This window comes from Atractosteus spatula, chromosome 11, assembly GCF_055471065.1.
Source record: "Atractosteus spatula isolate fAtrSpa1 chromosome 11, fAtrSpa1.hap1, whole genome shotgun sequence".
In the NCBI taxonomy this organism is placed as follows: domain Eukaryota; kingdom Metazoa; phylum Chordata; class Actinopteri; order Semionotiformes; family Lepisosteidae; genus Atractosteus; species Atractosteus spatula.
In genome coordinates, this window is record NC_142716.1 from 40,662,040 (window position 1) to 40,683,505 (window position 21,466).

The window sequence follows — 21,466 nt, forward strand, 5'->3', positions numbered from 1 at the left end:
ATATGCTATAGTGGCCAAGGTACAACTTACATAAATATAAATTTTCTTCCTCTTGCTTCGTTGTCATGTCCTGAGGTGGAACAATGAAAAACAGATTATTTTTGTTGACATATTGACTGACATGCAATTTCAGATGTCACTAACACAGTATTTTAATATAGAGTGACTTTTAAAACCTATCAGTCCATCCACTTTCGCTTATCTATTTATCTTTAGAGTGTCAAAGTAAACCATAGTCTGAACTCTATGGTACACACACGAATACGGAGACAAAAATGTATTTTTAAAATTAAGATTGTGAAATAAATAGTGGACATTGGAATACTTTTGAAAGTTAAGAAAAAAAGGAAAGACGAGAGTGTACATTTATAAATCATGTAAACTCTGCTGATTCTGGCAGTGACATGCAGTGGCATGTATAGTTTATGAAAAGATTACAAGTGATGCAGAAACCTGAAAAAGAGATGGGCCACACAGTAACGTTGTACTAAATGGAACATGGGACCTGCAGTTGAAGCAAAAAAATGTGTGTAAAGGCTATTGAAGACAGCTTATCTATGGTCTATTCAGTATTCCTACTTGTGCTTATTATTTCATTGTTTTGTGTAATAGACATTGTTATATAGATCTCAAATAATTTGGTTTTACCCATTACCTTAGTTCAATAATATTGCTTCCTTAAAGCTTGACCTAATAAATTCCAAATGAATGTATTACAGCAATAAGAAGCTGGTGCAGGGGTGAGAATGAAAGAAAAAATGCATTGTAAAGAAATAAGATGCTTAAGTAGTTTGTTTCTATGGGATGCCAGCCAGGGATAATGCACAGGGCCATTTTAAGCCGATTTGGACGTTCCAAAGACATCCATCCTTTGACTGCAATCTCAAGGAGCTAAAGTGCAACAAAACCTTCTGAGGCTGATTTATTAGTTCATTTTTGGAGGTCCCTAATGAGCTTCTGAATTGACTTTGTAATGAAGGTATATGTGTGCCTAAATCAAAGTTAGCAGTTTTTAGAAAACGAATAAGATTAGAGGAGCCCTAAACAAAGACAAACAGCTATTGACTCCCATTGTGCACCTTCTTAATAGCTAGAGTTTATTAACAAATATATTACTTCCCTGAATCAAACACCTATTTACTTGACTTGAAATCCCAGTGTGGTATCTAAACGCATAGAATGTATATACTTATATATATGTTTATAAATATATACAGTATTTGTAAAGAGCAGCTTATTGTAATTTTGATCAAATAGATTTATCTTAGTCACTAATTTAAAATTGGTTTTCACATTATTTATGTTTCCTTTTCTTTCTCTACTTTTGTTTTTTTAAGAGTAAAAGCTGAAGTGAAAAGAGATTATTCTGTATACGTCACTTAGAATGCATTGCAGATCTCAGGTAAAGCATTTCCATTATTTAAAAATCAAACGACTAAGTGTAAACTATTAAGTTTGATTAAGTGTTGCAAAATGCTGTTGTGTTGCTTAAGATGAAGATGGATGGACTCATTTTAATCAAGTGTTATCATTTAAATTGTTTTCTAGACCTTACACTTTACATTTTTAATTTGATCAAAATACAACAAAAGTATACATACAATATTTCAAGGCATTTAGATTGTGAAATATTTATACACCAATGTGGAATTTAGATTTTAATGGTGCTTAAAGCTCTGTCTCCTCTTTTTCTTTGTGTTCTATTTTATGTTTTTTTTTTAATTTTTCTATTTACTTTCAGGACTGAAGAGACCTCCACTAGAAGGCAAAACTGAAACTGAGTAATGGAGAAGCACAAGGTAAAATAAAAGTGCAAAATAGAGACATTATTGCCACTCTGTAACCCTATGAAATACTGTTTACCATCATGAATTTATCATGGAGACTGGAACAGATTACCTAGCCATTTTGTTGAAACAGGTGCCTCAACTGCTTGCAAGAATGAGATCCACAGATCAATTAGCAGCTAGCAACCAATTGACTTGCTAAGCTAGACTTGCTGAATGGCCTCCTCTCAATTGTAACTTTTGTTCTTATCATAGTATTGTGAACTTTCACAGTGGTTTTACCTCACTTTTGCTGTTCTCTACAGTTTACATGTCTTAACCATTCTTTCTTATACCAGACCACAGGATTACCATTGTGTACTATGACAAATGTACATTAGGAACAGGTATTATGAATGATATATCATGATACATGTGTGGCTCAATGTATGAATTAAGATTGAAGGTATTGTATATTAAAAAATATAGGAAACCACAGCATAACTAAGGCATACCAATAGTAAAAGCATTTACCACAATGATATGTTTGCTGTGGCAAGAATTTATTGGGATGGCACAATTCTGTTTATAGATTTAGCAAAAACATGATTCTCAAAAGTTAGTGTATTTAATCTGTTAAAAATAAATGCAGGCAGATGATTATAGATATAAAGTAAAGATGGATGAATTGATCTAAAATAGGTGTAACCTAGTTGCATACAAAATAAATGCATAGAATATATATATATACTGCACTGTAGCTAGCTTTACTTCACTAGGACACACACACATTAAAGCCTATTTCATCATAACTAATCCAATTTCAAAACTTGTTTAAATTCATTGAAAAGAGAGTTTGTAAATACATTTCTCACAGCATGAAAACAAAGGATTTAAGAAAAAAAATGAAGAGCATACAGTAACTTTTTTCCAATATGCACATATCTACACTTATCTGCATTTAGATTAAAATACGACACAACGATTAAAGACTATGGTATGCACTATGAAAAACAATGATAAACTGTTATGGGAAGATTTGCAAAGTCTTCAGTGACCAGGATTGATAGCTTGTGTTCCAAAATGTGTCCTTCAGCAAATATACAGAAATATATCCATTTTGTCTTGTCTTCCCTATCTCTCCATTTGTTAACACTGGTGTCATCTGCAGAACACAACGTCTGTCCTTGAATCTATCTAGTTCTCATAAGAAATAGATTTCTGGGATACAGCATTTTTGAGAACAAGTCACTATGAATTATGGAACATATGAATACTAATTGAAAGACAATTTCATAACCCTAGAAAGCAGAACTGCCTAAAGAGACTTATTTATACCATACTGTGTATGTAAACCAAATTCATATCTATGCATTTAAGTATTTAAAGAAAGCTGAGCTATAATAAATCTCTGTGTTATGCTGCCTTCCTCACTTCAACCTTTCAATTAAAAACTATATCCCCTTCAGCTATTCTTCAGAGAACAATTTCCAGTCTGAGACTTCAGAAACCAGTGAAGGCTCCCCGCATCAATCTAAGTGACGTTAAATATCAATATTATTGTGTGTTGTTACTTTCTTTTTATATCCTGTATTACTGAGTAAATATTATGAGCCTCTAGGCATGTCAGTAGACTCACTCAGTCTCATGCATCACATACTGTAGCTGGCCGGAGGAGAGAAAGGCAGATTACCATTACTATCCTTCCCTGGCCCGAACAATCCCCAGATCTGAAATTATTTGACACTTATTATTGTGAGAGGTGGAGCCTAATGATGCAATCTTGTGCAATTTCTCCTCATCACATCTTGAATCGAATGAGATTGGGTAGAAAGATTGTCTGGAATTGGGATGAGCATATTGTACTGTATGTGGTAGTAGTTCAGGTGGGTAGCTGCGTCAGCATGCGTAGGCTGCAAAGGAACAAGTAATAGGTTTATTCCATGCTGAAAAAAAGAAGAAAGAGAACACAACGTTTCGGCCGTGGAGCCTTCTTCAGGTGTCTTCAGGTGTCTTCTTCAGGTGTCCACCTGAAGAAGGCTCCACGGCCGAAACGTTGTGTTCTCTTTCTTCTTTTTTTCAGCATGGAATAAACCTATTACTTGTTCCTTTGTACTGTATGTGTCCTGTTCAAGTGGTTCTTTCTGTTTGTTTAGGACCAACATGCTGCTTGAAGAGGTTCTGTAATAAAATTGGCTCAATGGTATTGTTTTCATATTTAGGAATTTGGTATTTTAAAAATATTGGTATGAACAGTATTAAAATGTAGATGGTATGATGGCACAGTGACTAACGTTGCTGCCTTGCAGAGCTGGGGCTGTGGGTTCAGTTCTACATCTTGGAAGCTTTCCATGTGCAGTTTGTATGTTTTCCCTGTGTTCGGTTTCCTCTAGGTGCTCTGATTTTCTCCCACAAATCACTGAGTACTGGTAGGTAAATTGGCTTTTGGGAAAACTTTCCCTCACGTGAGTGTGCATGTCCGTGTGCACATGTCCCATCCAGGGAATATCCATTTCTTGCTGAGATAGGCTCTGGCTCCCCCGTGACCCTGAATTGGATGAAGCAGTTAGAAAATGGATGGATGAAAGTATTAAAATGTGGGAATGGTGTTGCAATTGTGGCAATTCGATTGAAAGATTGATATTCTATGGGAAGACAAAAGCTTGTACAGCGAGTGTGATTTTTGAATTTGCTGTGGCATCATGAGCTGACTAGTGCAGTGTATGCTAGGATTCCATCACCACTTTGACACTCTAACTAGGTGCTGAACTATAGGTGTGTTTTATTGTATTATTAAGCCTTTATGGAATAGCTCTATATAATGTAATTTTATTATTGTGAGATGTTCACTTATTTATCTCTTTGTCATTCTCCGAATAACTGTAAGAGCAATGCAGTGCCTTAAAATATACAGTGTTTACGTTCAACTCATTCATAGAGTATGTGCGGATAAATCTTCTCTAGTTTTGTAAACAATTTTTTTTTCACTTCACGTCTGCATTTTCTTATTTCAAGCTAGAGTCAACAGATGCCACTGGTAAATATACTATAGGGGTGATGATCTCCAGCATTCCAAGTATAGCAGATTTGACAATCTACAGCATACACTGAAAAGCTATGAATTTGCAAGAAAAGAAATCACTCCAATGCTGAATACTGAAATGAATTAAAATTCAAGTCAAATTGCTTGAAAACAGTGTAAGAGAAATGGTGTAAATCCATTAGTAGAGGATATCAATCTCTCCTGTTTTCCTGTGGAAGGTGATTGGGTTTATGTTGGCACTGTAACTGCAAAATTTGTTTTATTAATATCCTGCTTAATAATATATTTTTCAATGTCCTATCTTTGTATTTGACATAACAGCATACACAGAGAAACAGGAAAAAAAAAATCCTCACAAGACATAACTTCACAATTAGTCAGGCAATAAATGCATCTAACTACTGTACATTCACATTAAAATACTGTATATGCAGCATTCTACAAATATTTTTCCCAAACCCTGCAGCACTGTGTCCACCAAATATCCTGTAGATTTTAAAACTGTGATTTTAATAGGATGGTTGCAATGCAGATAACAGAATAACAAGCTGTCTTATTAAACTTTTTTCTCACTTAAGAGCACTCTGTTTTGAGTACTATATTAGAATATCTTTGATGTCAGTGCATTAAAAGATACTCCACATTTCTCTCAATTATAATTTACCCTTTTTCAGTTTAAAGTACCAATTGATCTTTAAAATTGATACCAATTTACAGCATCAAGAAGGAAGCATGATTGAAGTATATAAAAAGATATTCACATACCATAACTCACAAGAATAAAATAATGTAACACACTTACACATATGTAGCTTCACATATACAGGTACATGTATTTAATAACAGACCATATTAAGGAAGGGTCCTTCCAGTCAATTTTCTTATCATTTGGAATTCATAATATTCTTCGGTTCATCCTGCATATACTGTAGTTAATTCACTATATTTTTATAGTAAATTCCCAATTTAAAAACTACTTTTTATTAAAAGTCAATTTAAGTTAACTTAAAAAGGTTTTCTTAAATCATGTTCAAAATTCTTTTTCTCAAAACATTATTCTTTAAACTGATCACCTACAATTCTCTTTAGGAAATAGGTTAGTTATGCATATAATGAGTCATAATAATTAATCCATTTTATACTGCTGCTGGTAGATTTCTAATACTCATTTAAATTATTTCCATGTTATGTCTGACCAAATAGAACTCATTTATTATTTTGTGGGCATGTACTGTATACTGTATGGGGTTTTATCCAACATAACTGGTTATGTCCTTCTCAAGACCTTCAAAAATATGTGGGCACAAAATGTTATCTTATTTACATGCAAGAACCAACTTTGTATATAAATTAATCTTCATTTGATTACCAATAAAGAAAGTCATGAAAATGTATATACTTATTTTCAAACATTTTTCTGTTTAAGCCCATTTCTTCATTAAAATGATCCTTACAATTTGGTAAAAGAGAACTTTCATGTTTTTTTTAATATAATTTTATTTTCTCATCACAACACAGAGGGGCACTTGTGCATTTGGGCATGAAGGAAGAAATGCCCAATAAATATATTTAAGGAGAAATTAGCAATACCCATACTGTTTGTGAGTTGTGCAGTAGATGTTTTTGTAAAATGCCCCTTTTAGCACTCCTGTTTCTGTTGCTATGTCCAGTCATGTCAAGAATCTGAATCTGGTCAAGGACTGATGGTGTCATACCATACTGACTCACTCTCAAGCATTGTATACTCACTGACTCGCTCACAGGCTTTGCTACTGCATTACACGCAAAATGTTTCTTGGAAAGTCTTGCAGTATTTTGGTTGAAATTGTTGTACAGTAGTTTGATTGCCAAAGAGTTCTGATCCAAAAGGAAAACAAAACATGTGCTGTGAAATTGTGATCCTTGAAATTCTTTTAATGTCATGGACTTACCAGGTCAGTATATTCTTGGACAACTTCATCGCTTTGTTACCCCAGCAGTGAGTTAAAATAATGTGTTCTTTTTTTGCTTATTAACATGTGTAAATGTTATATTTATTAATTATATTTTTATAAACTCTATATGAAGTTAACGATTTGTTACACTGTCCTGTACCACTAGTTCATTACAAAAAACGTACTGTATACGATTACTGGGTTTTGTTTTGAAGCCATTGATTTAACACTACTAACTGTGTTGTTGAGTTGTTAATCAGCAGCTAAGTGTCTGGAACCACTTCAGTATTAAGAAATGAAAAGGCATGCATACATCTGAGTTTGTGAAGACAGCTAATAGTAATTGGCTCTCTGTGCCTTTTAAAGTTGAAAGGGAGTTTGTACTCATAGTATGTGGAAGAACCTAAATCTTAAAGACTGAAGGTACAGGTAAAACATGTTAGCTATACTCTACATTCTACTATCCAAACTCCTGCTTTTTCATTGAATTGTCCATAAACTTCCAGCCTTCCGTTTTCTGTTTTATCCAATACAGGGCTGCAGGGGAGCTGGAGCCTATCCCAGTGAGCAATCAGGATACACCTTGGGTGGGATACTACTCAATCGCAGGGTACTCACAGACACTCAGCCCAGGGCCAGTTTTTTCTGAAAGCCAATTAACCTACAGTACCAGTTTGTCTTTGGACTGCAAGAGGAAACTGGAGCACCTTGAGGTCACCCACAGAAACAAAGGGAGAACATACCAACTCCATGCAGATAGCACCCCAGGAATTAAACCCAGGGCTCTAGCTCTGGAAGGCAGCAATGTTAACCACTGTGCCACCATGTCACCCTGTTTCCATCCAGATTGAATGACCCTTAACTAAAATGGCAATATCTTTTTGGAGCTCACACATTTATATTGCAACATGCATGAGAATTGCTTGCATTTCTCGTATCATGTTTTTGAATTTTCATCCACCATTCAGAAGTCAGGAACCCATGAAAAAATAATAGAAAACTACATCAGTGACATCTAGTACCATTCTGAATTTATTTGAATGAATAGTATGAAACCCTTAAATAACTCAGAAAGCTTCCTTTTGCTCTTTTCCTGATTATATTGAAATTCTGATTTGTTTTTATATCACCAACATAATAATCCAATCAATCATAGTATAATCGCTTGAAATTTGTCTTTTAAGATGTTTGATTATAAGATGGGACAAGTAAAGTCTGATTATCATATATTATATATGATTTGGGCACTGGTCACAGCAGTTCACACATTTCTGAGCTGTTCAGTAAATAAAGGTTCAGTAGTTTGGTTTAATCCTAAAGAATGTGAAAAAGCACAAAATATGTATAGAGTATTTGGTGTGACTCACCTAGCAGACGGAATGGCAGTCTATGGTGAAGATTTAGCTAGGGAGTTTGTTCTAGGGGTGTACATAAGGAAAATGGGAATGTGAGAGAGCTGCGAAGGGGTATCCTGGGTGTGAGACTTGTAGGCAAGTAGAACTGTGTAAGATTAGGATTTAACCTTATTATAAGATTCTGAAAAATATATGTCCTGTAATAACAACCACTAAGCTTTCTGCAATGAGGGCTCCTGGGCCTGTAAAAACATACTTTTCAAATAATGAATGCTTAAATTACCCTCCCAGGAGAAAGATTATTCAAATTAATATATAAAGTCATGAAAAATGCAGGTTTTACAGCTTTTCATTTCCCCTAAAAGGGATGAGCTTGGATTATAAAATGTAAATTAACATTAGACCCTTGTTTGTTTCATACATCAGTGCATCATACCATCATTAAATTATCAAATTATACATCACTAAAGGGAAATGTAAAATAGACATTTCACAACATGGAAGAAAAGTATTCCTAAACTTATAATTAGAAATGCTAGTTTCAGTCTAACACCATCTTAATTCATTGTCTGATTTTTTGTTTTTTAGACGAAAATTGAGCAGAAACTAGATTGCAGATGTACTGAGATCAAACCAATGCTACTGTTTATTCTGAAGGGTTTACATGACACAAAAATAGCGGTAAAAACAAACAAGGCTCTTTTGAAAGAATACAGTATAACTAAAAATACATCAGTTAAAATAAAGCATATAGTATGTCTTTCAAACACAATAAAGAACTGTTGAAATGCGTGCAGTGTGCCTATTACAGCATTATGCTTTTTAGTTTTTTGCAAAAGTAAAGTATTTTTTTAAAAAACAACTGAGCATAATTGATCAATTCTGCATATGATTATGGAAAAAATAGAATCACGTGAATGTGGTTTGGTTTTGTGAACTGTTTTATTTTACCTTAGATAAGTCACCGTTCCATATTAATTCATAATTCTGAATATGATAATTAGTTTTTCTGCTTGACATATGCATATGCTAACCAACAACACCATGTTCTACCCAATTAAATAAAGTTCATTAGCCCCTTTTGATCAAACAGTGTGATGTAATGTATATGAAGGTGTTGAATTTACCAAAATACATTTTATTTTCTGAAACAGGAAACTAGTCAAGACAAACGTAATGAGGGACTTATTTGTGTGCAGAGTCCAACTCTGGGTGACAGTGAGTCTAATCTAACAGGCACTGGACACAAGGCAGGAAAAGAAATCATAACAAATAAAATAAATATTTTTGCATGTTGAATTGATTCAATAAAATTTGTAATTACTCACTGAACCACCCTTTGTAGCTTCTAGTTTCTCGCTTTAGTTTGTTAAAGCAGAGAAGACTGTTTTACTGAGAACTACAGTATCGTAAAATATAACAAACTACCTTTAGGAACTTTGATAATATTTATTGTACACCATGGCAGTGAGGGTTACAGTAATTTACTACAAAGTCAAATAACTAGTTAACTTTATTGTTTCCTTGTTTAAATTTTTTGTATTGTTTTCACTTTAATATATGAATCTCAGGTTTATCTATATCACCTTGGATTGAAAAATGGGATCTGCAGTACTATATTTGTGTACAGCGATGTCCATAATAATGTATGTTTAAAAGTTGTATCCTTACACAGCTATTGTTATCTAAAATAGTGTTTTTAAACCAATACAAGTCTGGTTTGGAAATCACTGTGCATTGTTCTATGCATTGCTACTTAAGATGTTCAGGGCACCCAAGCATTACTCATTCATAAGCACATTAATACATTTTTTGAGAAGTATATGACTTAAGATCCTAAAAGGGAAGCCGTGTTTTCTTGCTTTGGGGAAAAAAAAGTGTGTGTGCAATTTGGTATTGAAGAGATATAAAACACCATTAACCATGTCTTAAATATAACAGAGTTCCATTTGCTTGAGGAGTAGAAGATAAAGCTCAATCACACCATGCTGTGGGTGTTGAGGCTTCTTTTTATCGGATTCTAGAACTCTTGGGTTCTTTGAACAATTATAGAAAATGCATATATAAGTAATACTTTTGATGATTGATATTAAAAAAAGAGTTCAGTGTTTTTTCAATAGGTGTTGCCCATGGTGGTTCATCTGAAAAGTACTGTATTTGCTGGCTTTTCTTTAATTCTTCATTTCTGATGAGACATGGAACTTTGTGTATTTTTGAGAGGAGATACACTTAATATATGATATTTTCTTATTATATAATATAAGACCACAGAAATGCATATTATTGTGAACTGGCCAGGGATCCTGTTATATAGTTTTCTAAATAGGAGGATGGCAGTATTGTTAAGGTGAACTTGGTTCCTTCAGAAAAAAAATGAAGTGGGTTTGATAGTATGTAGAGATATGTAGTATGGTTCTGCAATTAATTGTTGAAATCTCTTTATTTTATTTTATTCCATAAATAATTATAAATGAGAAAAGTGAAAAAAGTTATTTAGACTAAGTTTACTAAACTGATTATAGTTTCTATACAGTACATACAGAATGTGCTTTATAAGTAAATTAGAACAACAAGAAAATTACAGATAAACAGTCAAATACTGCTTGTTTTGAAGCTTATTCGATGAGTAACCAATAGTTTGTGCAAAGTCACAGATACAAAGGTACTTTGTCATTAATACTACCATAAACATTGAATCCATAAATGGACCTAAACACAAAGATTATCACCTTACCCCTTTAAGGAATTAATTTTTCCAAAATAAAATGTTACAATAACATTTTCCTTGTTTTAAGCAAGTGAATACTTACTACAAAATCTCTAATCATTTAATAATTCAAGGTAATCAGCTATTACAAAGCAACTTAGTTCAAAACTTTATGGATATAAAAATTTAACTTGGCAGGGCACAAAGCATGGTTATAAGAGAAGACTCATGACCATACAAACAGTAGACAGGAAGATGATTTTTTGTTAATTAGCATTATTTCTAATAAAGATAGCCAACAGTTAATTAGCTATATAATGGTAGCAAACGTTTATTCTGCCTTTTTGTATGAAATATACATGTTATTTCTTGCTGGAAAGAAATGCATCAGAATGTGTAACTTGGCGTTTTACACTCCTCTCTATTAGTTTTTATTCTCTTTTTCTCTTGCTCTGTTTCTCTCTGATGGCAGTGCTACGTAGTACACCTCATGTAGTGCTTTTACTGCAAGAGAATGCTTTCACTTTGCAATAGAGGAAACAGAGGTGCTAAGCTAAGTAAGCACCAAAACATCCTGGAGCATATTTCAAAATCGGTACCAATGATCAGCGTTAAAAAGATCTTTTTTCCTTACACATTTTAGAAGTTATTAAAAGGCCCTCATGTGTGTATAGATACAACTTAAATGGGCCTAATTGTCATGTGCAGAATAGTCACATCATACAGTGCTTTCACACCCTTTAAACAGTTTCCATCAAATAAAGCCATGCATACTTCATAGCTCTGCCACACCATGCAGGTTCCTAAACACAAGACCCCAAATACAGTAACTCTGGGCTTCATCTTGCCAAACAAAAAGGTCCCAAAAGCCTTGGAGAGCTTTCTTGTTAAAGTCTTTCATCTTTTTTTATCTCGGTTTTGCAAAGAGCATGACTGAAAGCTCCTCAAGCTCACACACATTCTAAATTAGGATGTCAGCATTTAAAAAGGCCATTTTGTATTGTACAGTATATCATACGTTTTCAAAGCTGATCCTCCACAAATAAGGAGAAGGCTTGAAGTCACACATAAAAATCCCACCCCTGTACAGGGGCCAAATTGAGACTTTCTCTCTAATGAGTACTTCTGATCTACTCAGTAGGTTTTACCCAAGTAAAAAATGATATTTTCCAGCACTGAATATTTTTACCAATACAATTAAGTATTAGTGAGATTTGAACAAATTGAAAGCTTTTGCTACAATACTAACTGTTTTTTTTAAATCTCTTATAACAAATCTTTACAGTCTTTGTTGGATTCTGATAACTAGTGATCTACTAAATCAATTGTTCTGGGCAGATTTAAATTAAATGTTTACTGCAGATTTGCATCCTTAATATAATTACATTAATGATGCATCTTTGAGGTGAGCACTCCCTTTACATACTGTATAATGAAAATTAACTTCAGTATAAATATTGCAAATGTTAAAAAAATATTATGCTTTTCATTTGATAATTAAAGTTTTGTTCTCCATTTGAATAATCTATACCCTCAGAACAAAACTCTTTTCCAAATTATGAGGTATATTCTACCTATATTTTCTATATATTGCTGGTACACTTTACATTTCCCTTGTTGGAGTTACAAAATCTTTTGAGATTACAAGGCCATTTTCCATTGAAATTGAGAAGAATGATGAAAATTAATAACATTATTTTTTGGGATTCCACAATATATAAGGCATTTATTTTTTGTCAAAATATATCTGGACAAACATTTCACAGTTTTGATCCTTTCTTAGCTAGTATTAGAATGATATTTTCTTTGTTGAGTGTTTGATTTGAGTTACGGCAAGACAATGATAACAATTTAACCATTGCACAACAACAATTATTATTCCATTTTGACATATGCAGTTATTTACAACAATACAGAAGTATCTGATATGTAAGTGAATAAACATTTCCTGGCCAAGCACAAGTAAGACATACAAGTGTAAGGAATGGCAAAAAATAATTCGGAAATAAAAATTATTCTATGCTATTGCGATAAGCTTTAAGTAATATGCTCTTCTGTTGAGCACTGGGACACAGTTTGAAGTCGGGATTCAACAGTGATTAGTACTAACTGTTAAACACATTCACTTTTTCATTCTACTATGTACTGTAACAAATTCATTATTGAACCCATTGGTGATGTTATATCTTCATTTGTGGGTTGTGTAATATGAAACTGTGGACTTGGAAACTGTTATTTGGAACTTAAGGTTTTCTTTCATAATATTCTTCTTACTCAGTTGTGATAACAGAGAGTCTGTTTCAAAACTACTATCTATTCCTACATTATTGACTCTTGTTAACTTCTGTTGATATAGCCTATTTACAATCTTGTATGCAAAGGAATTTGCTATTTTTAATAAGCTGATACGTGCTAGCCATTACCAAAAAAGAACAACATTTTGAAAAAGAAAAAGAAATCGAGCTTTTGAATTTATTGTGCTTATTAACCCACAAAGCCACTTCAGTATTGAAATGGAACATTTTGAGAGGCACTGATAAAAGTGCTAACACCAGTTCAGTTCAAGAAGAATTTTCTAAAGCTATGACTAGGACTGGAAGTACAAATAGTAAATATATTTATATATTTATAAAGTTATTACAGTTCCATTCCAGTTTCACACCCTCAGAATGTATTTTTTTCATTTGATTACTCTTTGAAACCTTATACATGATTAACCTCTGAAACATCAATCCTAATGTGTCAACATGCAAAGCCCTTATAATTTCCCCTAAGAATGTACGGCTTTCTTTGACAGAAACTGTTGAATCTTCCTTTTGCTTCCTTTATCCATTTTTTTTTTAAATCATGACTCAAAGACTGGATGAATTGGAAAGCTGGTGCTAAAAGCAAATATTTTTTAAACATCTCACCAAAGAAATGGTTCAGAGAGGTCAACTTGGTCAAGGTCTCTGTATTGTATTTCGCTGGGATGGTTTTGATATTTGTAAAACTTTTATTTTTTATGATGGACATGTTTCTCAGAAAAGCTGTTAGCCGCTGGTTAAACAGTTACTTCGGTCTTGCTTGCTGTACGGTAGTGGTGGTGATGCCCTGGGATGTAGTGTAGCTGCTCCACTGTGTGGGTCCGTCTGGAAGCAAAGGCCTGCCGCTTGGAGGCAGTCTGGTTAATACTTAAAGTGTTATACGAATTGTTTGAGGCACTGGGATGAGAGTGCATTTTTGTCATCTTATACCGATCCATTACTGGCGTTGACACAAACACATCTGTGTGGGACAAGGCTCGTGACATGGCCTTTTCACGGAAGCCAGACCGTTTCAGTGACATCACCTTGTCAGGAGATAGGAGGGGGTCCTGGGATTGCAGGCGCTCTGCAGACAGGAGTTGTTCGTCAGAAAGAATGCGACCCCCATAGGATGACATGCTGTAGTCTTGCTGTGGAGCCCTTTCGGGTGACAGGACTCTGTCCTGGGACATGGCTCTCTGCACCCTTCGGGGTCTCTCCCGTTGGGTGCCTTGCTGTTCCTGACTCATCTTAATGACGTGCAGAGGGAGAGTTCCTCTGGCTGCTAAATCTGGTAGATGCCGTTTCCTCATGTAGTACTCATCAACATCCTTTTCAGCTGGGGATAAGAGAAATTGGTTTAAAAACATTACCCTTTGCATTTGTCCTCCTCCATGTCTTTGCAGTTCATACTTCTGCAGTCAACACGGTCATTTAGTCTTGTTAATTCTCACGGACATGAATAAAACATCTACAGTATTCTGAAACTGTCACCCATCCACAGACTGCTTAAATATTATAAATGAATCCAATCTGAGGTCTTGTTTTGTGTTACAAGTCCTAAGGGAGGTCTTTCTTTATATTTCAAGTTTTATTGAAAACATGAAATGAATATAATGAAACTTGGCCAAAATCGTTTTATTCAAACGTTTCCTTCTGTTATGTAATGAGTTTAATATGAGTTTTGTCTGGTTTCCAAAACCAAAAACAACTGCAGAAAATTATACTTGAAAACACTTAAATAATAACTGCAAATGTCTACTTAATCACAACAGGAATAACAGGAATAGCACTTGAATATGTCAGGCACATCACTTATTTCTGAAGATAACTGGGTAACAAATGATCAGAAGGCAATTGCTAACAGCTTCAAATTCACTGCTGAAATGACCACTATTTTAACATGTTAGCTACTGCATATTTTAAAAATTAAAATGCTGGGGTGGGCAGCTGACAAGAAAAAATTGAATCAATATATCAATTTGTCAAAAATTCAAAGCAATCCCTCTTGTAACTAGTACTGTAATTTAAGTAGAATTCGCTTGCAAATTAAAGTTTCTTGAGGGCTAAATTGGCACAATTATAGTACAACTAGAAAAACATTCCATTTTCCACATCTCTTAAGCTGCACATCTACATAAACTCGACATCTCCATATCTAAGTAACCTGCTAGATTGTAGACCCTGAAGACTAGAGCTGGGTCTGCAGTTATTGCATACCAACCAGTGGTTCATTCAGCAGATATTCTGTCATAGTGTTGCACCACTGTGAAACAAAAAGACTATTTTACAGTTAAGTCTGAACACTCTGAAACCTTTTTTTGCCTAGGGAGGGGATCAGTACATTCTCAATATAATGATAATACATTGTAATTGTAGCTGTACAAGCTATATTTGAAAACTACTCTCTCCTCTTGACTGCTACTCAACATGTTATTTTTTTACCATAAAGTGCGTCATGCTTTGTAACAAATGTGCACAAGTGCCATCGTTGCAGTGAAAATATAAAACAGTCATTTGTTTCGCTTTCAGAAAGCAAAACATTCTAGTATATTATTAAAGCTACTCCATGAGGGAACATGTGGCTGACACTGAAAGAGAAACAGCTTGATTAGACATTTTGCTGAAATGCAAATGGTCTATGTCTCATTATAATGTAATCTAATCCACAATAGGGAATAAAGAAACACTGCTAATTGTGACTATTATGGTGATACAGATTAAGTCCATATTTATTAAGTATACTTAAACTCACAATAGATTTCAGTGTACTCAAAAAGTCATGGAAAGATCTAGCAAGGAGCAGTAAACTAACCATTGGTCAAGGTTGAAGATTAATGGCAAAAAGACTTCTTGTCTTTCATATAAATGCCACTTTAAGTGTTACTTGTGGCATTATTAGGAAATGTCAGCCAAGGCTTTTATTCAGACTGCCGCTTGGAAACAATTCACACTAACTGCTTGGAGCTTGTCTAAATGGCCAATTGGTCATATCTCTTTCTGTACTAAAAGACACAGTAAGGTACATACATATTAATGGGGGAGCAAAAATATAGGTACTCTATAACCCCAAAAACAACATCTAACTTTATTAGAGATTCTGTTATAGGCTGATTTTAAGGAAAGACTGAAATCTACAGTATATACAATGAGTGTAAGCCTTGCTTTTTGCTTCAAGTTTTCAAAATGATGTTACAGATGCAGCCATTCAAAGTGCGCGGTAAAGACACGTACCGCGGGTAATTGGCTTAGGGAATGTAACCCAGAATGTAACCTCTGATTTTATTTTGTAACTCACTTGCCTCATCTAAATTTGTTTCTTTCAGATGCTAGCTATGTATAATAATTATACATCCTGTACATATAGGTTTAAGATGAATGAGACTGAAGTTAATGTTGCTAAACATTTCGAAGTTACAATGGAAATGGAAATTGTTAATATTCTCCTATAAATATCATTTTAAATACTTTTTGCTTTACTGCTGTTTTTTTTCTCTTACCAATGTTGTAGTAAATATACTGTACTTATAGTATACAAGCTTCTCAGTGAAAAAAAAGCCATTAAAATAATCATCAGAGGAAACATTCTACTGAGAGACAAGGTTTAGAGGTTCCTGCATAAGGTAATGTATTACATGCCTGTTGGAAATTTGGACTTTTTTTCCCCGATTCTGCAAAAATAAAGATACAATATAGAAAAAGAACAAAATGTAAGTAGTGACACATGTGGCATCATCTGTGTTTTTTCTCCCATATGGGAGAAAATAGAAGCAGCTGAAGACTTTGTGAGTCATTAGAAGAGATAATTATGATTATGGCAGCAATAACGATGGTAGCAGTCACAGAGGTCTAGACATAGCATGATTCTGAATCAGCATTCTGCCTTCAGAAATTGTTAAAAAAAACATTCCCAAGAACAAAATCTGTGTACAAAACCAACAGATGAACAGATAAACAAATCAATCAGGGTTGTTTACCAATACACTGCAGTTTGTTGCTCATGGAATAAATTAAAAAAAATATATTACATGATCCCCAGCACAAAATGTTTAATGTTTAATATCAATTAGCAGTAAATGTTTAACTTACTGTATTCAAACAGTAAACCAAAAACATATAATTATCCACAATTTAAATTGAATTATGATCTATACTTTCCATTTAACATTTTAAATAATTGATATCTGAGTATGGAAGGAAGAAGGCAGTTTCTTGTCAATAGGCTTAAAATTGTGTTTCTTTTGCTTTAAGACATGATTAAGACTATAAATTATGAAATCATATGTGCATTATTGGTGAGATTGTCTTACAATGAAATGCCATCTACATACACATCATCATATGTATTTTTAGTATAAATATCTGATGTGCATTTCAATAAAGCAGTACTCATTTTTAGGTTGCACAGTTATAACATATTAATCAAGAGACCTTTGTTTAGTGTAGCTTTTTAAAGTAAAATTGATTTTACACCTAATAACTAACCTTTTAAATTAAAAACATATTTTACAATGCATTAATTTGAGTATGATTTTTATTTTAACTGTTAAGATGGCACACTATGAAATATTGTTTTACTGCTTTAAATATTTTAGCATTTTAGATATTTAGGTATTAATTCTCTGTAAATGTTTACAAAGCATTAAGTTTTTATTCAGACACATTACTGAAAAATAAACCAAATTGTTATTATCACAATAATAACTGTTCAATAAAACATAGCACAGATAATTACATACAGTATACTGTATATGGTACTTTTATTAGATACTGATATACAGTATTCATCCACTTGACAGTAACAGTGATCCTACAATTTTGTCAGTTAAATTACAATCTCTATAAGGGATTTACCACTTAAAAAGGATTTAAGGGATTTATAGAGCTCTTAAAGGGGATTTTGATTAATTGCTCTCTGGAAGTAGATTTGGGGGCAAAGTAACAATGGGGCCACTGTTAGAGGCTGCTAAAAACAGCTACTAAAACTTATGTAATTAGTCCTTACTAGTTGTAAATAGTTCAATTGTAATTGTAATTCAATGGAGTTTTTTATTTTCATGTGAACTGATGATATACAACTCCTTGAAAAAGTAAAGCCTTGCACAGTTTTCACATTTTGTTGCTTTGAAGATTGTACCTTGAAGTAGGAATTCATATTTGTTATACACACAACCTGTGCCACACAAAGTTAAAAAAAAGAAAAGAGTAAATGGATAATATGAAAGGAAATTGAAACGTAATGATTGGATAATTAATCAAAGCATTCTGTTGCAATCTAAATTAATTTTAGATTTAGACAAGCCACACAAATGATTGATTTCTGTTGGAGTACAATAAGTAAATCAGAGAAACTCATGGAAAAGCAGAGATCAGGAGAAGGGTACACATTGAAGTCTCCATATATCCTTGTGAGGAGAGTCTACTCAATAATCAAGAAATGGAATGTGCATTGTACCACTCAGATATGGCCTAGATCAGGCTGTTCCTCCAAACCCAGCAGCTGGGCATGGAGAAAACTCATGAGGAATACCACTCTCAGGCTAACAACAACTTTGAAAGAACTGTAGAATTCAATGGCTTTGAGTTGGAGAAAATGTGGATCAGTTAAAAATATGTAGAACAATACTAAAAATAAGTCATCTCAAAATCCATGTGGAGTTTGCAACTAACCACCTGAGTTATACTGCAAAAATGTGGCAAAATATGTTGTGGAAAGATGAGACCAAATTATAACTTTTGGTCTAAATGCCAAGTGTTACATTTGGCACAGTCCTAGCAAAGCACATCTCCCGCTCACATCACATAACTCAACCAAATATCGAGTCTGAATACATATGCAATCAAAATATTTCAATTTTTCTCCTTAGTTTGCGCTGACATTTACTTAAACTTCGCCTTAGAAGTCTTCAGTTTGAACTTTTCGGGTACTGAATAAAATATTAAATTAAAAAAATGTGTGCGCAAGATTTTTCAAGATAATTTCATAAAATTATAGCATTTCACTGAATACTTTTGCAAGGCGCTGTATAAGATGCGAGTTTCACAGTAAGGAGTTTGGTTTGCAGTATTGTTTAATAAAGTTAGTTCAATAAACCAGTAGTAACTACTTTGCTTATAAGTCTAATTTTGTTGTGTAATGTGTTAATTGGGAGAAATATTTTGTTTCACATGTAATAATACCTGGAAGCACCCTAGACCTCTTTACTCATGTTAGTTTATGTTTCATGTTTTTCTCATCTTAGTTTGTTTCATTTGTCATAGTCCTCAAACAACCCTGAAGTGGGTTTCTTTCTCAGGATGAAAAAAGTAACAGCATCCTATTTAAGAGCAATCCTAAATCTGCTATTTAATCTACGCAATCCAACTGAAATTTTAAAACCAGGAAAACCATAACTGGAGCTTAAGGAGGAAGGCTAATTTTTAAACCAATGATTTGCTTTAGCAGTATAACTAGGAGGCTCTAATTATACTGGCTGAAGAGATTTCAGGAGGCAGCTGGCCAGTTTTTTTTCCCTTTTTGATTTTTACGTGGCTATGCAACAATCTACTAGAGAAGGCTATGGACTTCATGAGCTGTCGATAAAACTTTTCACCAGTTTGTGTCTAGCCGTTTGCTTAGAGAATCTCATGTCTCTAATTTATTTCTTGTTTTCAACATCGATAGATGCTCTTTAGATGCAAACGTTTAATTACTTAACCAGAGACGGTAATCAGGGACACTTCAGCTCCTAATTTAAATAAACATACCAGACTAGGTTAGAGTGAAGAGCTGCATCAACATCCAAGTGTCAAAGAAACACTTTTTTATAGGTTAATTCCTCTTAATGAAAAGTAATAAAAAAAGAAGGAAAAATGTTTTGGTTGTGGAGCTTCTTCAAAGGATCTAGGATAGAGAGGAATACTGTATGAGGCAAAGGAGTGATGAAGAGTAAAGAAAGAGAATGTAAAAATGGGTAGGGCGATGAAAGGGGGCTATAAAGATGGAAATATAGATGACAAAAACCACAGAAACTGTGGAAGATAGCAGTGTGTAAATGAATAAAAAAATTAGAAAGAGATTAGCTGGCCATTGCATGCTGGGGGAATGTGTGAACCAATTTTAGGGGACTCTTGGCTGCAACAGAAGCCACTGTATGAAATGGAAATACATATCTTACAGCAAATATATACAATACAATTTCCAGTTCTTGCCATTTCAAGATCACCCAAAGGACACCATGCTTGTACAGAAATTTCATTTATTACATCTCTGGCAGACAGAGCCCTGCTATTTATATTGGAGAAATAGAAAGAACACTGGATGACTGTCTCCATCCTTCCAAAGTGATGAAAAGACTCCAATACCAGAAAGTCATCAGGAGACTGTTCTTTACAGTTGGTTCACACAGTCCCCTAGCAGCACTCAACTAATCTTGTTATAATTTTTCAATTCATTTATCCTCCTTTTCAACTCCCTCTAACAATTCTCACATTTTCTTTGCTGTCTTCCCTGCCCCACCACTTGGCCTCAAGTCCCTGCCGTCTCCCTCCCCGACGCACGTGAAGAAGCTCCCATGACAAACCATTTTTTCTTTTTTCTCATTACTTTTCAGCATTGAATTAACCCCTTAATTGATACAACTGAAGAAGTAAAAGTCATCAAAAATAATATGTAGAGTAAGTCTTAACATTATTTCATTAAAAAAGTCAATTTCTCTGTCTTTTGTGTAGAGGGCAAAGTGAAATCCAGTTGATTTATATGATGAAAAACATGGAAACATTTCCGTTCTTAAATAGAAAAAAATTATGAAGACAGATAAGAAAATAATATATTCTAGTATTATCAAATATCAAAACTCTAAAATTTTACATGGAACATTGGAAACGGATCTGTGCTGTGACATTTTCCAGAATGTATCACTGTAAGAACTCATTTTTATTTTAATGCTGAAATCAACAAGACACCTAGACAACACAGCACATACTGTATAAGCCACTGAAAATTCCAGCAACAGTTCTAGTATTGTTAGAAGAAGCTACAGTACTTAGTCTTACAGTAGGTCCAAGAGATAGCTTCACTTAAAAGTCTTTACATTTACACAATTAAAGGCCACATTGGAAAGTTAAATAATTTTAAATTTTTCATTATTATTATTTCTGTAAATGCAGATGTAGCTATCACTGCTGTGCCATTTTTTACGTAATCCGCAGTGATATCTTCTAAACACAAGGAAAAAAATGTGCCTTTAAGTTAAATTTTCTCTGATCACCATCTCAAAATTAGTTGCTTGAATTTTCAATTGGAGACATTTCTGGAGTGTAAAGATGTCTTTTTCGATATGATCTAAATGGTATGAGCCATGGAAGTTGTCAAATTGAATGCTAATTAGAATCAGT

At 33.8% G+C, this 21,466-nt stretch overlaps 1 protein-coding gene across 1 annotated transcript in view; it reads right to left on the reverse strand.

The window, feature by feature from the left end:
- Positions 1-10,519: 10,519 nt before the first annotated feature.
- LOC148824059 (protein shisa-6-like) overlaps positions 10,520-21,466 on the reverse strand; it is a 124,041-nt gene continuing 113,094 nt past the window's right edge. Inside the window, exon 9 of the mRNA XM_088927177.1 lies at positions 10,520-14,429. Within this exon, the coding sequence (XP_088783303.1) occupies positions 13,849-14,429 (581 nt within the window). The 3' untranslated portion in view covers positions 10,520-13,848. The remainder of the gene's footprint in view (positions 14,430-21,466) is intronic.